General features: G+C 45.3%; 1 protein-coding gene across 1 annotated transcript in view; it reads right to left on the minus strand.

Moving 5' to 3' along the window:
- The window catches only part of ITGA9 (integrin subunit alpha 9), a 367,242-nt gene that overhangs the window by 11,031 nt on the left and 338,853 nt on the right, over positions 1–17,358 (minus strand). The window contains exon 27 of the mRNA XM_052639038.1: positions 5,338–5,457. Within this exon, the coding sequence (XP_052494998.1) occupies positions 5,338–5,457 (120 nt within the window). The remainder of the gene's footprint in view (positions 1–5,337; positions 5,458–17,358) is intronic.

Here is a 17,358-nt window from a genome sequence, read left to right on the forward strand (position 1 = left end):
GGTTAGACTTGAATGATACCTCATTTAGGAAATGTCCTCTGACTAGAACTGGGGGCTTCTATTAAGTGCTAAGCATTTGGTCTTTAGTTCAGTTCAGTTCAGTCGCTCAGTTGTGTCTGACTCTTTGCGACCCCATGAATTGCAGCACACCAGGCCTCCCTGTCCATCACCAACTCCCGGAGTTCACTCAGACTCACGTCCATCGAGTTGGTGATGCCATCCATCCATCTCATCCTCTGTCGTCCCCTTTTCCTCCTGCCCCAATCCCTCCAAGCATCAAAGTCTTTTCCAAAGAGTCAACTCTTCGCATGAGGTGGCCAAAGTACTGGAGTTTCAGCTTTAGCATCATTCCTTCCAAACAAATCCCAGGGCTGATCTCCTTCAGAATGGACTGGTTGGATCTCCTTGCAGTCCAACGGACTCTCAAGAGTCTTGTCCAACACCACAGTTCAAAAGCATCAATTCTTCGGCACTCGGCCTTCTTCACAGTCCAACTCTCACATCCATACATGACTACTGGAAAAACCATAGCCTTGACTAGATGGACCTTCGTTGGCAAAGTAATGGCTCTGCTTTTGAATATGCTATCTAGGTTGGTCATAACTTTTCTTTCGAGGAGTAAGCATCTTTTAATTTCATGGCTGCAGTCACGATCTGCAGTGATTCTGAAGCCCCGAAAAATAAAGTCTGACACTGTTTACACTGTTTCCCCATCTATTTCCCAGGAAGTGATGGGACCGGATGCCATGATCTTTGTTTTCTGAATGTTGAGCTTAAAGCCAACATTTTCACTCTCCTCTTTCACTTTCATCAAGGGGCTTTTTAGTTCCTCTTCATTTTCTGCCATAAGGGTGGTGTCATCTGCATATCTGAGGTTATTGATATTTCTCCTGGCAATCTTGATTCCAGCTTGTGTTTCTTCCAGCCCAGTGTTTCTCATGATGTACTCTGCACATAAGTTAAATAAGCAGGGTGACAATATACAGCCTTGATGTACTCCTTTTCCTATTTGGAACCAGTCTGTTGTTCCATGTCCAGTTCTAACTGCTGCTTCCTGACCTGCATACAGATTTCTCAAGAGGCAGGTCAGGTGGTCTGGTATTCCCATCTCTCAGAATTTTCCAGTTTATTGTGATCCACACAGTCAAAGGCTTTGGCATAGTCAATAAAGCAGAAATAGATGTTTTTCTGGAACTCTCTTGCTTTTTCCATGATCCAGCAGATGTTGGCAATTTGATCTCTGGTTCCTCTGCCTTTTCTAAAACCAGCTTGAACATCTGGAAGATCATGGTTCACGTACTGCTGAAGCCTGGCTTGGAGAATTTTGGGCATTACCTTACTAGCATGTGAGATGAGTGCAATTGTGCGGTAGTTTGAGCATTCTTTGGCATTGCCTTTCTTTGGGATTGGAATGAAAACTGACCTTTTCCAGTCCTGTGGCCACTGCTGAGTTTTCCAGATTTGTTGGCATATTGAGTGCAGCACTTTCACAGCATCATCTTTTAGGATTTGAAATAGCGCAACTGGAATTCCATCACCTCCACTAGCTTTGTTCATAGTGACACTTTCTAAGGCCCACTTGACTTCACATTCCAAGATGTCTGGCTCTAGGTGAGTGATCACACCATTGTGATTATCCGGGTCGTGAAGACCTTTTTTGTACAGTTCTTCTGTGTATTCTTGCCACCTCTTCTTAATGTCTTCTGCTTCTGTTAGGTCCATACCATTTCTGTCCTTTATCGAGCCCATCTTTGCATGAAATGTTCCCTTGGTATCTCTAATTTTCTTGAAGACATCTCTAGTCTTTCCCATTCTGTTCTTTTCCTCTATTTCTTTGCATTGGTCGCTGAAGAAGACTTTCTTATCTCTCCTTGCTATTCTTTGGAATTCTGCATTCAGATGCTTATATCTTTCCTTTTCTCCTTTGCTTTTCGCTTCCCTTCTTTTCACAGCTATTTGTAAGGTCTACCCAGACAGCCATTATGCTTTTTTGCATTTCTCTTCCATGGGGATGGTCTTGATCCCTGTCTCCTGTACCATGTCACGAACCTCAGTCCATAGTTCTTCAGGCACTCTATCTATCAGATCTAGGCCCTTAAATCTATTTCTCACTTCCACTGTATAATCATAAGGGATTTGATTTAGGTCATACCTGAATGGTCTAGCAGTTTTCCCTACTTTCTTCAATTTACCTCTATACCTCAAGCTGGATATTAGGGTCTCTGTTTTATAGAGGAGGAAGTTGAGGATCAGAGAGGATAAGCAGCTCTCCCAAGGTCACACGGCTGGCAAGGGCAAGAGCCAGGGTTCCAGTTCACAGCTGTCAGCCTGCAAAGCCTGAGCCCTCATCTACCGTGCTGCACTCTTCTGCCTTTTCATTCCCCTGGAGTGGGGACAGGGGAGTTAATGGTGTTCTTCACAGTTTCCAGAACACTCATTACCCAGCATTCACCACCCTCAACTATATTTACAGTCTGTATGCTCGATGGAGATGCATTCAGGTCAAGTCACAATCACTGTGGCATGCAGGCACCTAGCTCAGTGTTTGGTACAAAGCAAGTATTCAGTAAATATGAGTTGAAATCAAATACTGCTCTTGGACGGTGAGCAAAACTGTTTGACCTACACGTCATCACTCGCCAGCTTTCTCAGAACTGTTCTAGACCCTTCCTCCCACCCCCACTTAATGTTGACCTTGTCTGGTGAAGGCCCCTTGACTGCCACCACTTCATGGCTAGTCCAAGGCAGAGAGTGGTATCTGCCTTCTTGGACCTGGGCTCTTTGGATCACACACAACTGGGTAACCTCAGGGTGCTGGCCATCCCATGACACCCTCTCCTGCAACTACATTCTTTAAACAAACACAAGAGAAACAAAGCGAAGCAGATGACAACTGGACGGAGGTGGGAGTGTGTGCTCAGGAGAGAGGGAGCAGAGCAAAGTGGGGGCCAGAAGGAGGGCCTCCCATCCCAGGAGGTGGTGGGCACAACCACACTCTGCCCACTCCATGTCCCTGTCCGGTCCCATGCACCCAGCCATGGAGGACAGTGTTTCCTCTCTTCTGAAACGTCCATACAGGGACTTCACTGGTAGTCTAGTGGTTAAGACTGCACTTTTATAATACAGGGGGCGCAGGTTAGATCCCTGATTGGGGAATCAAAATCCCACATGCCACAGTTTGCAGTCAAAAAGTAACAAAAAAAAACAAAAAAAAAAAAAAAGAGAGAGAGAGAGAAATGCAAGTAAAATACAAATATATAAAAAAGGATGTCTAAACTTACTTGAAATTTTTTGAATACAAATTAAAGCAACAGTGTGATATAATTTTAAAAAATGAATAAATAAAATGCTCATACAAAAACAGAGGAAGTCTCTCTCTTTCACACATACACACACATACACACACACACACACACCCCAAAGCCCTTGTTGTCTTCAGGTCTCAAGCACTGAGCTGGCTTTGTTCTCTACCCACAGACCAGATGCCTTGGCAGGAAGGAGTTGGAGAAAATGGAGAATTAACAATCTACCTGGCCACGCAGATTAAACAAACAACAAATGGACAGGTTTTTTTCCAAAAGGTAATATCCACTCCTGGCAAATATATGGGCAAATAGGCACTTTTGATACACTGCGTGTGTAACCTTTATAGAAGGCAATTGGCAGTATGTAATAAAAGGCTTAAAATGTGCATTTCTTCTGACTCAGTAATTCTGTTTTTAAAGTTTCCTTTTAAGAACATAATAAAAGATTTGTGCAAAGATTTGGCTCTAAGCATATCCACTGCTGCAGTTACAAGAAGTGTGAAGCCAGGAACCACCTGAACCCCAACATCTGAGGATGGGGATCTTCTAACAACTGCAGCCCAAGGACAGCACTGGACACCGGTTTTTAAAAACAGGGAAAGATGTTCACAATTCTGTGTTCAGAGAAAGCTAGGCTATGAAACAGTACCTGGGGTGCCTTCAAAGCATGGGAACCCGAGGTAAACTTACTTTCAAGTGATATGTTCAATGTATCTTTCTTCAAACCTGAAACACTTTTTAGGTGAAGAATCTCTGAATTTAAAGCAATCAGTCCAAATGTCAATCTGAAAAATGTACTGCAAGACACTGTTTTTCCTGTTTCTAGACTTCTTAGATACTCTGAAGTATATATATTTTTCAGATTGATAATTGAATCTATTGCTTTCATTTTAGATTTCCTGCACTTGAAAACATATTAGATATTTTACTGGAGAACTTAATACACTAAAATAAGTAGGTGGTACAAGAATGCCTGGTCTCTGTCTATTATGAAGAGAAAAAGGTCAAAAGGTAAAGTGACCAAAAGCGGTTTTAGGTTAAGGGCTCCTGAGTACTTGACAACTTTTTTCTTACTGATATATTTCTATGATTGATCAAGAAATACTAGTTATTTTGGAATCCCAAAGGAACTAATCATTTTAATTTAAAGCATCCATCCAAAAATCATGTAAAAGGCTGTCTCCACTTGCCTCTGAAACCCAGAACACTAGAAAAGCAGGAACTTGGTGTCAGAAAGTCCCAGCTGCAGTCCCTGGTGCTTCTCAAGCAGCTGGGAACTCGGTGGAAACAAGAAGAGACGGGACCCCACTCAGCTGGCACATTACCTTCCAGTGGAAGAGGCAGACCTTCCTCAGATAATGACTCTGAAACCATTATTGATGAATACAGAGGCTCCAAAGTCAAGGACCCAGGTACTCTGAAAGCAAAGTGCAGAGCAAAGAAACTATCCTAGACTTGAGGGTGAGAATACTCCTCTTTCTTGAGAAAGTGACAAGAGGCAAGACATGAAGGATGAGCAGGTGCTCCCTGTCGAAGGAGGCAGGGAAAATCTACCACCTACAAATGAACCCCCATGGGGTTGGGAGAACTTCTTATGGAGACACCTGGGCAGCACTCTGGACACATAGCCTATCTCCATTACTAGAGTCCTCTGGGTGGAAATCTTTCCCATATTCCACATGGGAGAAGAACAGAGAGTGGCTCTGTAGCTTCTTTTCTTATGTTTATGACAGGTAAACAAGCTAACCATCCACATCCCAGTCCCAGCTGTTACTCACCAAGTAGGACTGGTGGCAACTCTGTTGGGAAGCCCCAAGAAGAGGGTGAATTCTGGGGTTCCCTCTGAAGTGGTCCAGTCCTCAGGTGTGAATGACCTCATGAGGAGTCAAGACTCCATTCACTGCCTGGAGGGGACCTTGCTCCAGGAAGGAAGTTCCAACATGAAACCACTTTCAAGGAGCTCTACCCCAGCAAGGCAGGAGAGCTGGCTGTCCGGGTGGAGACTCCCCGGGGACCCACGATCTCCACTCACCTTCCAGAGCAGCACAGCCAGCAGCAGGAAGATGAGGATTCCCACCAGCAAGCTGATGGCAATGATCCAACCCACGACGTAGCCTCGCGGCTCCAGATTGTGCAACGCCTCGAAGACCACCTGGGAGGCAAAGCAAGAGTGAGCTGGTCCCCCAGAAGAAGCACCCACCGTATGAGGGGGTCCAACCTGGGCTTGACATTGAGGCTGAACCGGAGAGATGTGTCCAGGCTGCTGTTGCTATAAAACGGACTCTGCTGAATGCTTTCCTGGTTGTATTCTGATGGGTTTTTCACTAGGATCTGAAAAGGCACTTGAAGTCTCAATTCTTGAAGGGCTTGTAAAGACAACAATCTTGATTTAAATACCACAAAGTGAATGCAAGCATGGCAAAAAACTTTGATGAGGTACTATGTTCTTGATTCAGAAAAGACAATAACAGTCTCCGCTTTATTATGGGTTTTGAAACAAAGGACATGGGTGTGCCCTCCAGATAAGATAGGACTTCTGAGTGTTCTGCGCACTGTGTAACTTACTGTAATTACTGGATTAATGCTAGCTTCCCTAGGAGACTGTAGATCGCAAAGGCTAGGCACAGTCTGCCTTGGGTCACATGATGATGCCGAGGACACTGAAGGCATTCACTTGAGGAGCTAAGCCCTGGTCCCCAAAGGGAGCCATAGGTTCCTCGGAGTCCATGTCTCAGTGAGGCAAGCTGTTCCAACTTTTATGAACCATGGTGGTATGCTGGCTCATTACTGTGATGCCAATGGAGTGCCTCTCTTCCCAGCTCCACAACTAAGGACATTACAATGGTATTCTGAAATGGTCCATCATGAGAGTATTTATACCACTGAAACCGACACACGAGTCAGGGCTCCCACACCTTCCTGCCATTGTTTAACATGTATTAGCTCAACACTGACTATATCCTTTGGCTCTGTTTTTGCCCTACTGGTTACAGTGGAGTTTATTTTTGCATAATTCAAAGCATCCATCGTGACCTCTGCGGCCAATCCTCCCAACACCCCATGGTCCCATTCAAGCTCCTCTTTGCTGAAGAGACAGAAATCTCCGCTCTGGGCAGCTGTTGTCTCCCTTGGCAGACAGGCTGGCCCAGGCACAGGGCTTTGTCTAACCTGGTCCGTGTCCTTGGAATGTCTAGCCCCTCCTTGGGGAAGCCTACCTCAACCTCGCTCAGCCCTGGAAGCCAGCTGATGTTTTGCCTGGAAGGTCCTGCTCTCCTGCTCAAGCCTCAGTGGTGATGGGGCCCATGACTGAGCTGACACAGCCTAGCACCATTTATGCTCTCTTTTTAGGGCCTGGCTTCCCTCTCTCTAACATTTCTTGTAGGCTCTGTGCTTTCCTGTCTACTCAGCACTGTCCTGCTCTGGGCCATTTAGCTCAAGTGGAGTCAAGATTTGAACTCAGTTCTAGCCACCCTCGAAGGCCCAATCTAAGCTGGTCACTAGCACATCATAGAGTGTGTAGCTGATGGTGGCTCTTTAAAGACAGTCTGTCAACTAAATGAATCATTCACTGTTTCTCCCTTGGTGAAAAGGAGAGCAAACACAATCATCTTTGTCTCACTGTCTTCATTCCTACAGGAAGGATAGGAAGGGCTTTGTTGGGGGGGGGGGGGGGGGGTGTGCTGAGGGAGGGGACATCCATGAGACAGATCCTGAATCCAAAATATTATCTCAAGGGAAGTCAGACAGAAGAGAAATCATTCCTTTCTGTGTTGGGACAAGTCAAAGAAAACAGCCTACAGAACATAGAGGTCATTTTTGGGGAATGGAAATGAGGTTTCTTTGTAGCATATACTCAATGGTTATATGACCTTAGACAAGGTACTTTACCTCTCTGAGCCTCAGTTCTCTCATCTGTAAAATAGGGCTAGAACAGCCCCTCCCCAGAGAATTCAAGAGGCTAACACACACGACACACCTGGCAGAGTCCACCCCCGACACATGCTGGGTGCTCCCATCAGTATCGCTAGCATTGCTGGCAGGAAGGGTTTTTTTTGAGGTTGTGCATGGTTGGCACACAAGATTCTTAATTAAAAAAAAAATGATTTATTGAAGTCAGTATACATAGAGAACAGTGTAAGTAACCCATGTATGCAGTTGAATGCATTTTCATGAACTGATTTTCAGATATGGGGGAACCCTGAAGAAGGAATACATGGGGGTGAGGGGAGGTGGGATAGAAATGGACTGTAAAGTCTGTCATCTTAAGCCTACTCTTTTCTATCTGGTTCAGATTAGAGATTCCTGTCCTTAAAGACAGATTCATGTCTTTGAGTCACTGCCTCTAAAAAGCTGTGGATCAAATCATCTCCCACACTCAGAGTCTCTCATGGTATCAGGTACAGGTGAATGATGAGGCACCGCAGCCAAGAGGTACACCCTTGGGCAACCAAGATCATCTTTTCAGTTTCCTCCTCTGTGCGATGGGGAAGTAAGACAGTCTCTGAAGGTTCCTAGTCTCTGGTCGCATCGGGAAAGGCTGCTGGGCTTTTAGTTGACGATGAACTGCTGAGACAGGCTGTGGGCTCCATGGGGTCAACTGCAAGCCCAGCCCCTTGGATCAGCCCTATAGCTGCACAGAGATGCTGCCTGCCAGCGGTGTCCAAAATCTGTATCTCGGCAAAGCCACTTTGGAGGTCTGGTTTTGCGGATAGAGAGACAGTGAAGAGAATCCACTACAGTTTAGTCTGGCAAATTCCGTAAGAATGCCCTGTCACTTCCCTGGAATGTGTGCTTAATCTTTTATTATTTTTAGTGATGCCGTTCATCATCTTGGACGTGTGCTTTATGCTTTGGCAGAGCTGGTTCCTACACATCTCGACTCTAATAAACTCATTGTCGGGGAGGGTCTGAGCAGCCGGCAGTTCTAAGAAGTCACATCTTAGACAAAAGTCAAAGGAATAGCCGCATGGACCACAGAGAGAGGCAGGAAGCACTGACAATCCAGTTGGTTGCCACCATTAATAAGCAGGATGATCCTGCTAAAATCCTTTATTTTAAATCAAAAGAAAAAGTGTTGAATCAGTCCACGGTATTTTTTAAAATGAAAGCACAGTCGATTTAAAATATTGTATTTGTTTCCGGTATACAGCATGGTGAATCAGTATTTTTACAAATGATGTGCCATTAAAAGTTATTAAAACACCAATACAGTATACTAACACATATATACGGAATTTAGAAAGATGGCAATGACGACCCTGGATGCAAGACAGGAAAAAGACGCAGCTGTCTATAACGGACTTTTGGACTCAGAGGGAGAGGGAGAGGGTGGGATGATATGGGAGAATGGCATTCTATCATGTATACTATCATGTAAGAATTGAATCGCTAGTCTATGTCTGACGCAGGATACAGCATGCTTGGGGCTGGTGCATGGGGATGACCCACAGAGATGTTATGGGGAGGGAGGTGGGAGGGGGGTTCATGTTTGGGAACACATGTAAGAATTAAAGATTTTAAAATTAAAAAAAAATAATAATAATAATAAAAAAAAAAAAAAAAGAAAAAAAAAAAAAAAAAAATAAAAGTTATTAAAAGATAATGCCTATAATTACTTGTGCTACACAATATATCCGTACTGCTTATCTATTTTATACATAGTTGTTTCTTAATCTCATCCCTGGTACCTCTTTAAATATCTCTTCTCCCCATCCCCAATTATTGCTTAGGGTCAAGCCTGAGCTTCTCTCACCAGTATTATTTCAGGAGCCTTGGAGGAGCCTCTTTGCTGTTAAGAGTTGCTTTCCTAAAGCACAGGTCTCAACACATCACTTCTCAGTTTATACTATAGATGGTTTCCCTTTATACTGAATTTACAATTCAGAGTATGTGTTATGTGTGCGTGCTCAGTCGCGTCTGACTCTGTGACCCCATGGACTATAGCCCACCAGGCTCCTCTGTCCATGAGATTTTCCAGGCAAGATTACTGGAGCGGGTTGCCATTTCCTTCTCCAGGAGATCTTCCTGACCTAAGGATCAAACCTGTGTCTCCTGCGTTGGCAGGCAGATTCTTTACCACTGAGCCACCCGGGAAGCTCCCACTAGGGAGTTAGGCAGGCCTGTTAAAACAGTGTTTTTCTCAAATTTTAATTGTGTAAGAATCATATGAGGAATCTACTTAAAATGCAGATTCTGAACGAATGGGTCTAGGTTGGGGCCTGAGGATCCACATTTTGGTTACACTCACTGGTGACACTGATACTGATGGACCACATTTTGAGTAGAAAGGGGCTAGAGAATACTGCAGGATGCTGTAGAAAGGACATGAAATCATCTTTTGCCTGACTCCCAAGTCTTACAGGATAATAAATGGGAAAAATGATACATGCTATAAAGTTATATGAAAAAATCATTATCAATTTAACATATATAAAACTTCAGCTTTGCAGAAAAAGTAGGAAGGTTTTAAAGAAAATAGGTGTTTTTTAATACCATGGGTTATTTTTTCCTTTTTCTTACTTTAACTATTTTTTAAGAGTTTCAGCATCTGGAAGCCAAGTTAAAAAAAAAAATTAAAAGGAGAGGCTCTGCTCCAACATCTTCTGTTCCAAGAAGACTGACTTACTCTGCTTTTCTCAGCAGGATTAATCATTCTCTGAGCTTTTGGAAACAACAATTGTCAACTTCTCTTAACAGAGAAAACCTGCGATAGCACCCCCATTTGTAAAACAGAAAAAAGGTGGAGATTTTCTGTATCTAAAGAAGGTAGGCAGTTAAGAGTCCTGCCTGATCAGCCTCCCTTCCCAAGCCAGTCCCTTCTACCCTAGCCCCTGAACCAACTTAAGGGAACCCACCTTCCACAAGGGTTAGCTCTGAAATCACTGTGGAGCACTTCATCATCCCAGTTCTAAGTCCTCCTCACTCTGTAATGTAATGATGTATCTTCCTTTCTATGGACTCCAGTAAACTCTGAATTCTTACAGAACAAGGATTTGAATGCATGTTCTCCTGTCACCTAGACCAAGGTAGTGATCCATTATGTGATTCATGAATGTGCAAACTAATAAATTCAATGTCCTTTCTGCCATAACATTAGATGAAGTATGACTATGATTCACTCTGCAACAAAAGAGAAGGAAAGATTTGAAGCTAGAGTTTCTGAGTGTGCTTTTCTTTTTTCTACTTCAAAAATAAATCGGCAAATGTTATTTCTTTTGAGAATCCTGGCCATCTATCCACCCCCCATCCGTCCATTTGTTTGTCTGTCCATCCATTGAACAAATGTATATATAGGACCTAGTATGTACCAGGCACTGTGGGGATCCTCTGATCAATAAAACAGGCAGTCTTTGCCCTCATGGAACTTCCAGCTTACAGAGAATACTTGCCAGTTTAGACACATAAATGCAAAATTATAATTTGGAAACTGCCCCCAAGGAGCGGTTCATGGTTAGAAAAGACTCTAAGATAAGCATGGCAGTCAGTAAGAAATTTTTGAGGGACTGCCTGAGCTGAGAGTTAAAGCATAAGCAGAAGTTAACTAGTCAAAGAGGGATAGGAAGAGGGATAGGAACCACATTCCAAAAAGGAACAGCACGTGAAAAACCTCTCTGGCAGGAGACAGCTTAGCAGGGGTTAGAAACTGCCAGCAGACAGCACAGTTGGAGCAGATGGAATGAGTAAGAAGCCAAGGGAAGATGGTCAAGATGAAGCTGGAGCAACACGGAAGGGCTGGAGACTGTTAAGAATTATATGCTTTACATTAAAGAACCATGTGACTTCCATCTGAAAACTGGCCTCATATAGCTTTTCGATGGCTGCACTCAATCAACCAAACCTGCAGTTATTTTGATCATAATTTCTAATTCCTAAATAACTTGGTTTAATAGGTTAGTTTTCTTTTCATAAAACACTGAAATTCAAGCTTCTGATTCTCCTTTATTTACTTAGAGAATCACTCCAAAAAGCAATGTAGACCCTCTTTTGTCTTCCTGAGGCACGGCTTTGAGAATTCCTTATAAATAACCCTTAAGAATCATCATATTCATTCATAAAACTATCTGAGAAAATTGTTAATAAGTATAGGAGGAATAAGGGATGCTTTAAATACTGCATTACAGATACTGTGGAATTAAACCTAAAAAACCAGAGAGATTTCTATGCTTTATCTTAAGCATGAGAAGCCAATGAAAGTTTTTAATTAGGGAGTGACATAGTTTGCATTTTGCAAAGAGCACTGTGGCTGCAAAATGAATATAGGTTAGCAAGGAGAACTTTGTGTGGGGGATCAAGGAACAGACCCAGTACGAAGGCTGTAGAGGAAGTGGTATCACCAGGGGAGAGCCACACTCCCAACATAACAGGAAGTAACGAGAAAGGAGGAAAAAGACAGGCTGAGGGGGAGCCTGCAGGTTTCAGAGGGTGGAGGGAAGGAGGCCGAGAGATGGAGCAACAGAAGTTCTGATTAGCGAAGGGATAAATGATCGCACAGCAGCAGACTGAGGCTGGGGGGCTTGTGTGTCAGGTGTTAACCAAGAAAACATAAGAGAATTGAGGAGCCTGAGGATCTGCCTGGCTCAACAGATTCCTAGAGGAGGACAGCCATGGGGCAGGGGCAATGGCAGGCCCACAGGCTGGGCATCCTACCTGCTGCTATAGACTTGAACGCACCTGAGGCTAGCAAGCTGGCATCAGAGAACCAACTTTCAGTCTGGGGCAGCTGGCAAGCCTAAACCACAGCACTTGATTCACTTGCAGGTTTCTGGAAACTTTTATGTTTTGACCACTGTAAATATGCTTAATGTCATAGCTGGAAATGCTCAGGTCTCCAAAAGGCCTGAGAACATGACCAAAATAGAGTACAGCTGTCCCAGGGCTGGCTGGACAGGGGGCTTCTAGGGCTGAGGGGACAGCTCAGCATCAGCAACACCCAAGGGGAACCTCAGCTCCAGCCCCCCTGGCTGAAGGTCAATTACAAGGGCAAGATGCTTTCCATAATCGACATCACACACAGGTCTCACAGAGGGAAGGAATGTATGTAAAACAAAAAGTGGGGAAAGAAGAACATCTGGAACAAGGAAATGCCATTTTCACCTGCTTCTAATTACATCTAACAGTGGGGGAGGGGCAGGGAGAAAGGGCTGTGGGAGCTGGAGGAAATGTTCTTAGCGGAACCACATCTTAAATCGCTCTCAGAACAGAGCCTTCAGAAAGCAGACCAGCTCAGGGGAGTCTGAAGACTCAGACTTACGGAGATGACATCAATGAACAGAAAATAAATTGCATTTGGCAAGCTGGTTGTTGCAAGTCTGTGCTGTGATAAACAAAGATGTCAAACTTGCCCCTGGCTGCTAGGTTCCAGGAATTCCTTGCTCTGTTAGAATTTGCAGAGGGATGAGCTAGACTGGTGCTAATTCCTTAATTGTTAAGAATGGGTCACATTTGTTGAGAACTTACTGTGTGCCAGACATTGTGGTGAGAGGTTTTATATCTATTACTCCTGAGAAACCTCATGATCGTTCTTTAAAGGGCGGGGGAGGGGGGGGTTGGGGGGACATAGCTCCTTTGCCACAGGCTAAGGAGGGCCCTCGATGAGTGCTAATTCTCTTGATGAGTAGCTGTGCATCTGGTTAGGGACCAGGCCACAACAGGAAGAGTTCCAGAATCAACAGACCACTAAGTTAGAACATGATGTGCTTCTGAGGTCACCGGAGCCAAGGGTCTCTCCGAAGACGACAGGCCAGCTGTTCACCACCCATGGCTGTGTTTCCTACCCATCTGCCAGGAGTGGTGCTCCACTGTGTGTGGGCCAGACAATGGGACAGCTTGGGCCTCAGGAGCACAGGATGAAAGGAGCCTCGGGCTTGCAAATAGTCGGCCTTACGCCAGACCTGGCTCTTTCACTGATAAGCTTCAGCATCTCAGGCTGTCATCTGGGGGCCTCAGTTTCCTCATCAGAGAGTCGAAGCACTAATATTTCGCTCACAGGGCAACGTGAGTGTGTCAGGGGATAATCACATCAAATGCCAGCACATCACCAGAACTGAGCATAAATGAACAAAAATGAAGTCATTAAGCAAAATGGGGCACAGAAAGGCACGCCGAGCCGAGCCCCCAGGGTGTGGGTGGAGACCAGTGACACCTGTGTTCACCGCTGCTGGCTCTTCGCTCACATCTCTCAGGTCCCTCGATCCGTTCCCTACATCCAATCCCAGCTTTACACGCATTCACCTCTAGTGGGTGGCATTGTCAGAGGCTGCATTCCCTCAGGGCATGGGGAGACGGGGAGGATCTTGGTGCTCAGTATCTCCTGGGCAGCCTCTGGCCAGTGGCTGACACACAACAGGAGGGAGAAAGCCTAGCTCCCTTGCTTCAGAGTAGGAGAACTCTGAAGTATTGAGTTCCAGAGCTCTGCTGAGCCTGAGGCCCCTGGAATCCCACTTTTGTTTCCCTCGTTCTCTTTCCCTATCCTATCTCCTCACTTCTTTCCCCATCTCCCTGGGAACACTTCCTTTAAAAAAATTCTTGTACCCACATCCTCATCTGAGGGTCTGCTTCTTGAGACTCTATCCTAAGACACCATCTGACTCTACCTGCAGGCTGACCTTCCCCCCGTCCACTTAGAAAATGCCTTCAGTATGTGTTCAGGGGTCATTCCTTCCATGCACCTTGTCCTAACCTCTTGAATTCAGGCTTTCCCAACACAAAACCACACAGTGTATGTATAAGTGTGTGTGCTCAAGCATGTGTGTCTGCACACACATGTGTGTACAGTGTTTACCCCTGTTTGTGCTGTGGAAGTCTTGAGGCTAATTTTTTTTTCCTCATTCATGTTTATTGGAGGTCCAGTTCATGTCTAAAGAATTTGAAGGATGGGACAGCAGCCTTGCCCTAAGTACAGCCTTCCATAGCAGTGGTTTCCTAGCTCCATAGAGCCCAGGGGTTTGGTGAGGGCATGTAGAGGCCCCTCAGAGAAAACAGAGATACAAACGGGGTGAGTTACAGGCACCCTACCTCTGACTCAACCAAAGTACGTTTCAATTTAGAAATGGGTTCTGTTGCTTGAAGAAATGATAATGATAAGCATGATGACAGCTGGAAACCACTGTTTTAGAGTAAACTGATCATGACTCTTGAGGTTCTGAGGGAGGGAGAAGCTATTCTTCATTGGTTCCTCCCATCCTTGACCATCTCTTTATGCAGTGGGCGTGTGTGTTTAGTCTCTCAGTCATGTCTGACTCTGCAACCCCTTGGACTGTAGCCCATCAGGCTCCTCTGTCCATGGGATTTTTCAGGCAAGAATACTGCAGTGGGCTGCAATTTTCCCTCCTCTAGTGGATCTTCATGACCTAGGGATTGAACCCATGTCTCCCATGTCTCCTGCATTGCAGGCAGAATTCTTTACCAGCTTCCCCATCAGAGAAGCCTTAGGCAACGGGACCCACTATTAACTGACTGCCCACATGGATGTACCAGGTGAGGGGCTTTGTATCAAGATGTCTTTTGATCCCTCCCAACCCCTTAGGTCCAGTACTCTTGCCTGGAAAATCCCATGGACGGAGAAGCCATGGGACTTCATGTAGGCTGAAGTCCATGGAGTCGCTAAGAGTCAGACACGACTGAGTGACTTCACTTTCACTTTTCACTTTCATGCATTGGAGAATGAAATGGCAACCCACTCCAGTGTTCTTGCCTGGAGAATCCCAGGATGGGGGAGCCTGGTGGGCTGCTGTCTATGGGGTTGCACAGAGTTGGGCACGACTGAAGCGACTTAGCAGCAGCAGCCACCCCTTAGGACAGATACTCTACACGTAACTGGCACAGACTGCTGGACCTCTACTGATATAACTCTACCTGTCCACTTCTATCTCCTTGGCCACCATCATTTCTAGCAAGTGATGGTCACAACTTTCCTGTAGCCCCCTACAATCTACTGTCCACACAGTAGCCTATGATGGTACAGAGAGGGAGGTGGGAGGGGGGTTCAGAATGGGGAACACATGTACACCCATGGCAGATTCATGTTGATGTATGGAAAAACCAATACAATATTGCAAAGTAATTAGCCTCCAATTAAAATAAATAAATTTATTAAAAAATACATTGGATCAGGCCATTCCTTGCTCAAAACAAATGCTTGCAACAGTTTCCCTTTGTAACTGCCCCCTGGTGTTATATGGTGTGATCCCGCCTACGTCTCCCGTCATGGATGTCTTCACCACTCACCAGGTGCTGCGCCCTGCTGTTGCAGCCTTGAACACGCCAAGCTATTTGGGTCTTCACACAGCTCTCCCTTCTCTCTGGGACACTCTTCCCTGTGCTTGGCAAGCTAATTCCTCCTCCCTCTCTAGATTTCAGCTTCTTTGGAGAAATATTCTTTAGATTTCCCTCAATCTAGAGGAGGTTACTCCCATGGAACTCACCTCAGTTTGAAAAAAAAAAAAAACAACAACGCTGTTTGCTTCTCTTTTTACTGTCTGTCACCCCCTCGTTAGCTCTGGGAGGGCCTGGACCATGGCTATTTGGTTCCCCATTGCATCCTCAGTGCCTCATACATTGCCTGGCCCATAGCAAGCCCCCAACAGAGTATTCATTAAGTGAAACTTCAAACAGTGACAAACAGCAAACTACACTGGGGTTTTCCTAAATTCCTTTTGATTAGAGCTTAATTCTCACATGGGGGTGGTGGGTGAAGGGAGAAGACTGCCTACCATCTTTTGATGATGACAGAGAATGGAGGTGTCTCTCTTCTTCCTCCTACCTCTTGATGTAACAAGAAGGAGAACTATCTTGCTGGGTATAATGTAATTTTAACTGTAATTTGGCATGTAAATAGTAAAGTACAAGTCACAGTCTATTTGGTGACAGAAAACTGTCAGCTTGGTTCAAGAGGCAGTAAACAACAAAGGAACTACAGGCGGGACCTTCTGGAGTCTCTCATCTACCACCTCAGATGACGCCCTCTGGTTGAGATATGCTGGTGTGCATCTTGGCTTGGTGGGGGTAGCGGCAGGAAGCAGAATGGAGGGGAAATCTCCAGGGAGAAGAAACTAGCTTTCCCATGTTATAGATGAGAAAAGAGAGGCTCACAGAGTTCACCTGATACCTGCAGTCACACCACTGGGCTGTGAGGGAGATGGGATTTGAGGGCAGGCTCTTCTAATTCCAAAGGGGGAAATACAGTGTTCCCTGTTCACAAAGAATAGGCCAAACTAGAAGGACTGACTTCCCAGAAGGGTCAAGACTGGGAAGTGAACTTGACCAGCTTCAGAGAAAATGAAGCTGGAACTTGCTGGCCTGATCAGTTCGTACATGAGAGGCAGGTTTATTCAGAAATGAAAGCAAGGCTGCAGCCAGAAGGCTCCATTCTAGAGTGTGGTGGAGAGTGAGCAGGGAAAGCCTCCACTGAGGTGAGGAGAGCCAGGTCCAGTCAGGAGGGGCTGGCTGGGCCCCAAGGGAACCTGGCAATTATAACAGACTTTAAAACCAGTCAGTGTCCGGTCCAGGGTGGACACTTGCACTTGTCAAGGACCTTTTATCCAAGACTGCCCAGTGCCCTCTTGTATGACTGAGTGGCTGCAGAGCAGAGAAAAGAGCATGTGGATGAGACTCAAAAGTTCCGGACCCTATCCTTGGCTCAGTGACCTGAGATCCAGGGCAAGTCGCCTCTTTTTCCTAAGCATCAGAGGCTCTTTGTTCACTTGAGGAAAAAGGTCTGTGGTTCTAACTCAGGGAGGGCACAGTGGAATCTCTGGGGACTTGTAAAAATTATGACCTGTCTCCCCACCTGTAGGGTAAGGGATGGTGATGTCAGAGGACTATGGAAGGGAGGTGACCAGCTCTTTGGACATATGGTTCCCATGGCAGTAGGAGAAGGGCCCAGAAATTTGCCCTATCAAATCAGAAGTAGCTCATTCAAGCACGTTCATTCTTAAAACAAAGCCCAAAGCACAAACACTCCTCAACCACCTATGGACAAAAATTTGCAAATTCTCTTATCAATGGAACTGACAAAATGGTCTAAATGACTGAACAGAGACTAGCTCAGAAGAGA

Source organism: Budorcas taxicolor, chromosome 1 (assembly GCF_023091745.1).
Source record: "Budorcas taxicolor isolate Tak-1 chromosome 1, Takin1.1, whole genome shotgun sequence".
In the NCBI taxonomy this organism is placed as follows: domain Eukaryota; kingdom Metazoa; phylum Chordata; class Mammalia; order Artiodactyla; family Bovidae; genus Budorcas; species Budorcas taxicolor.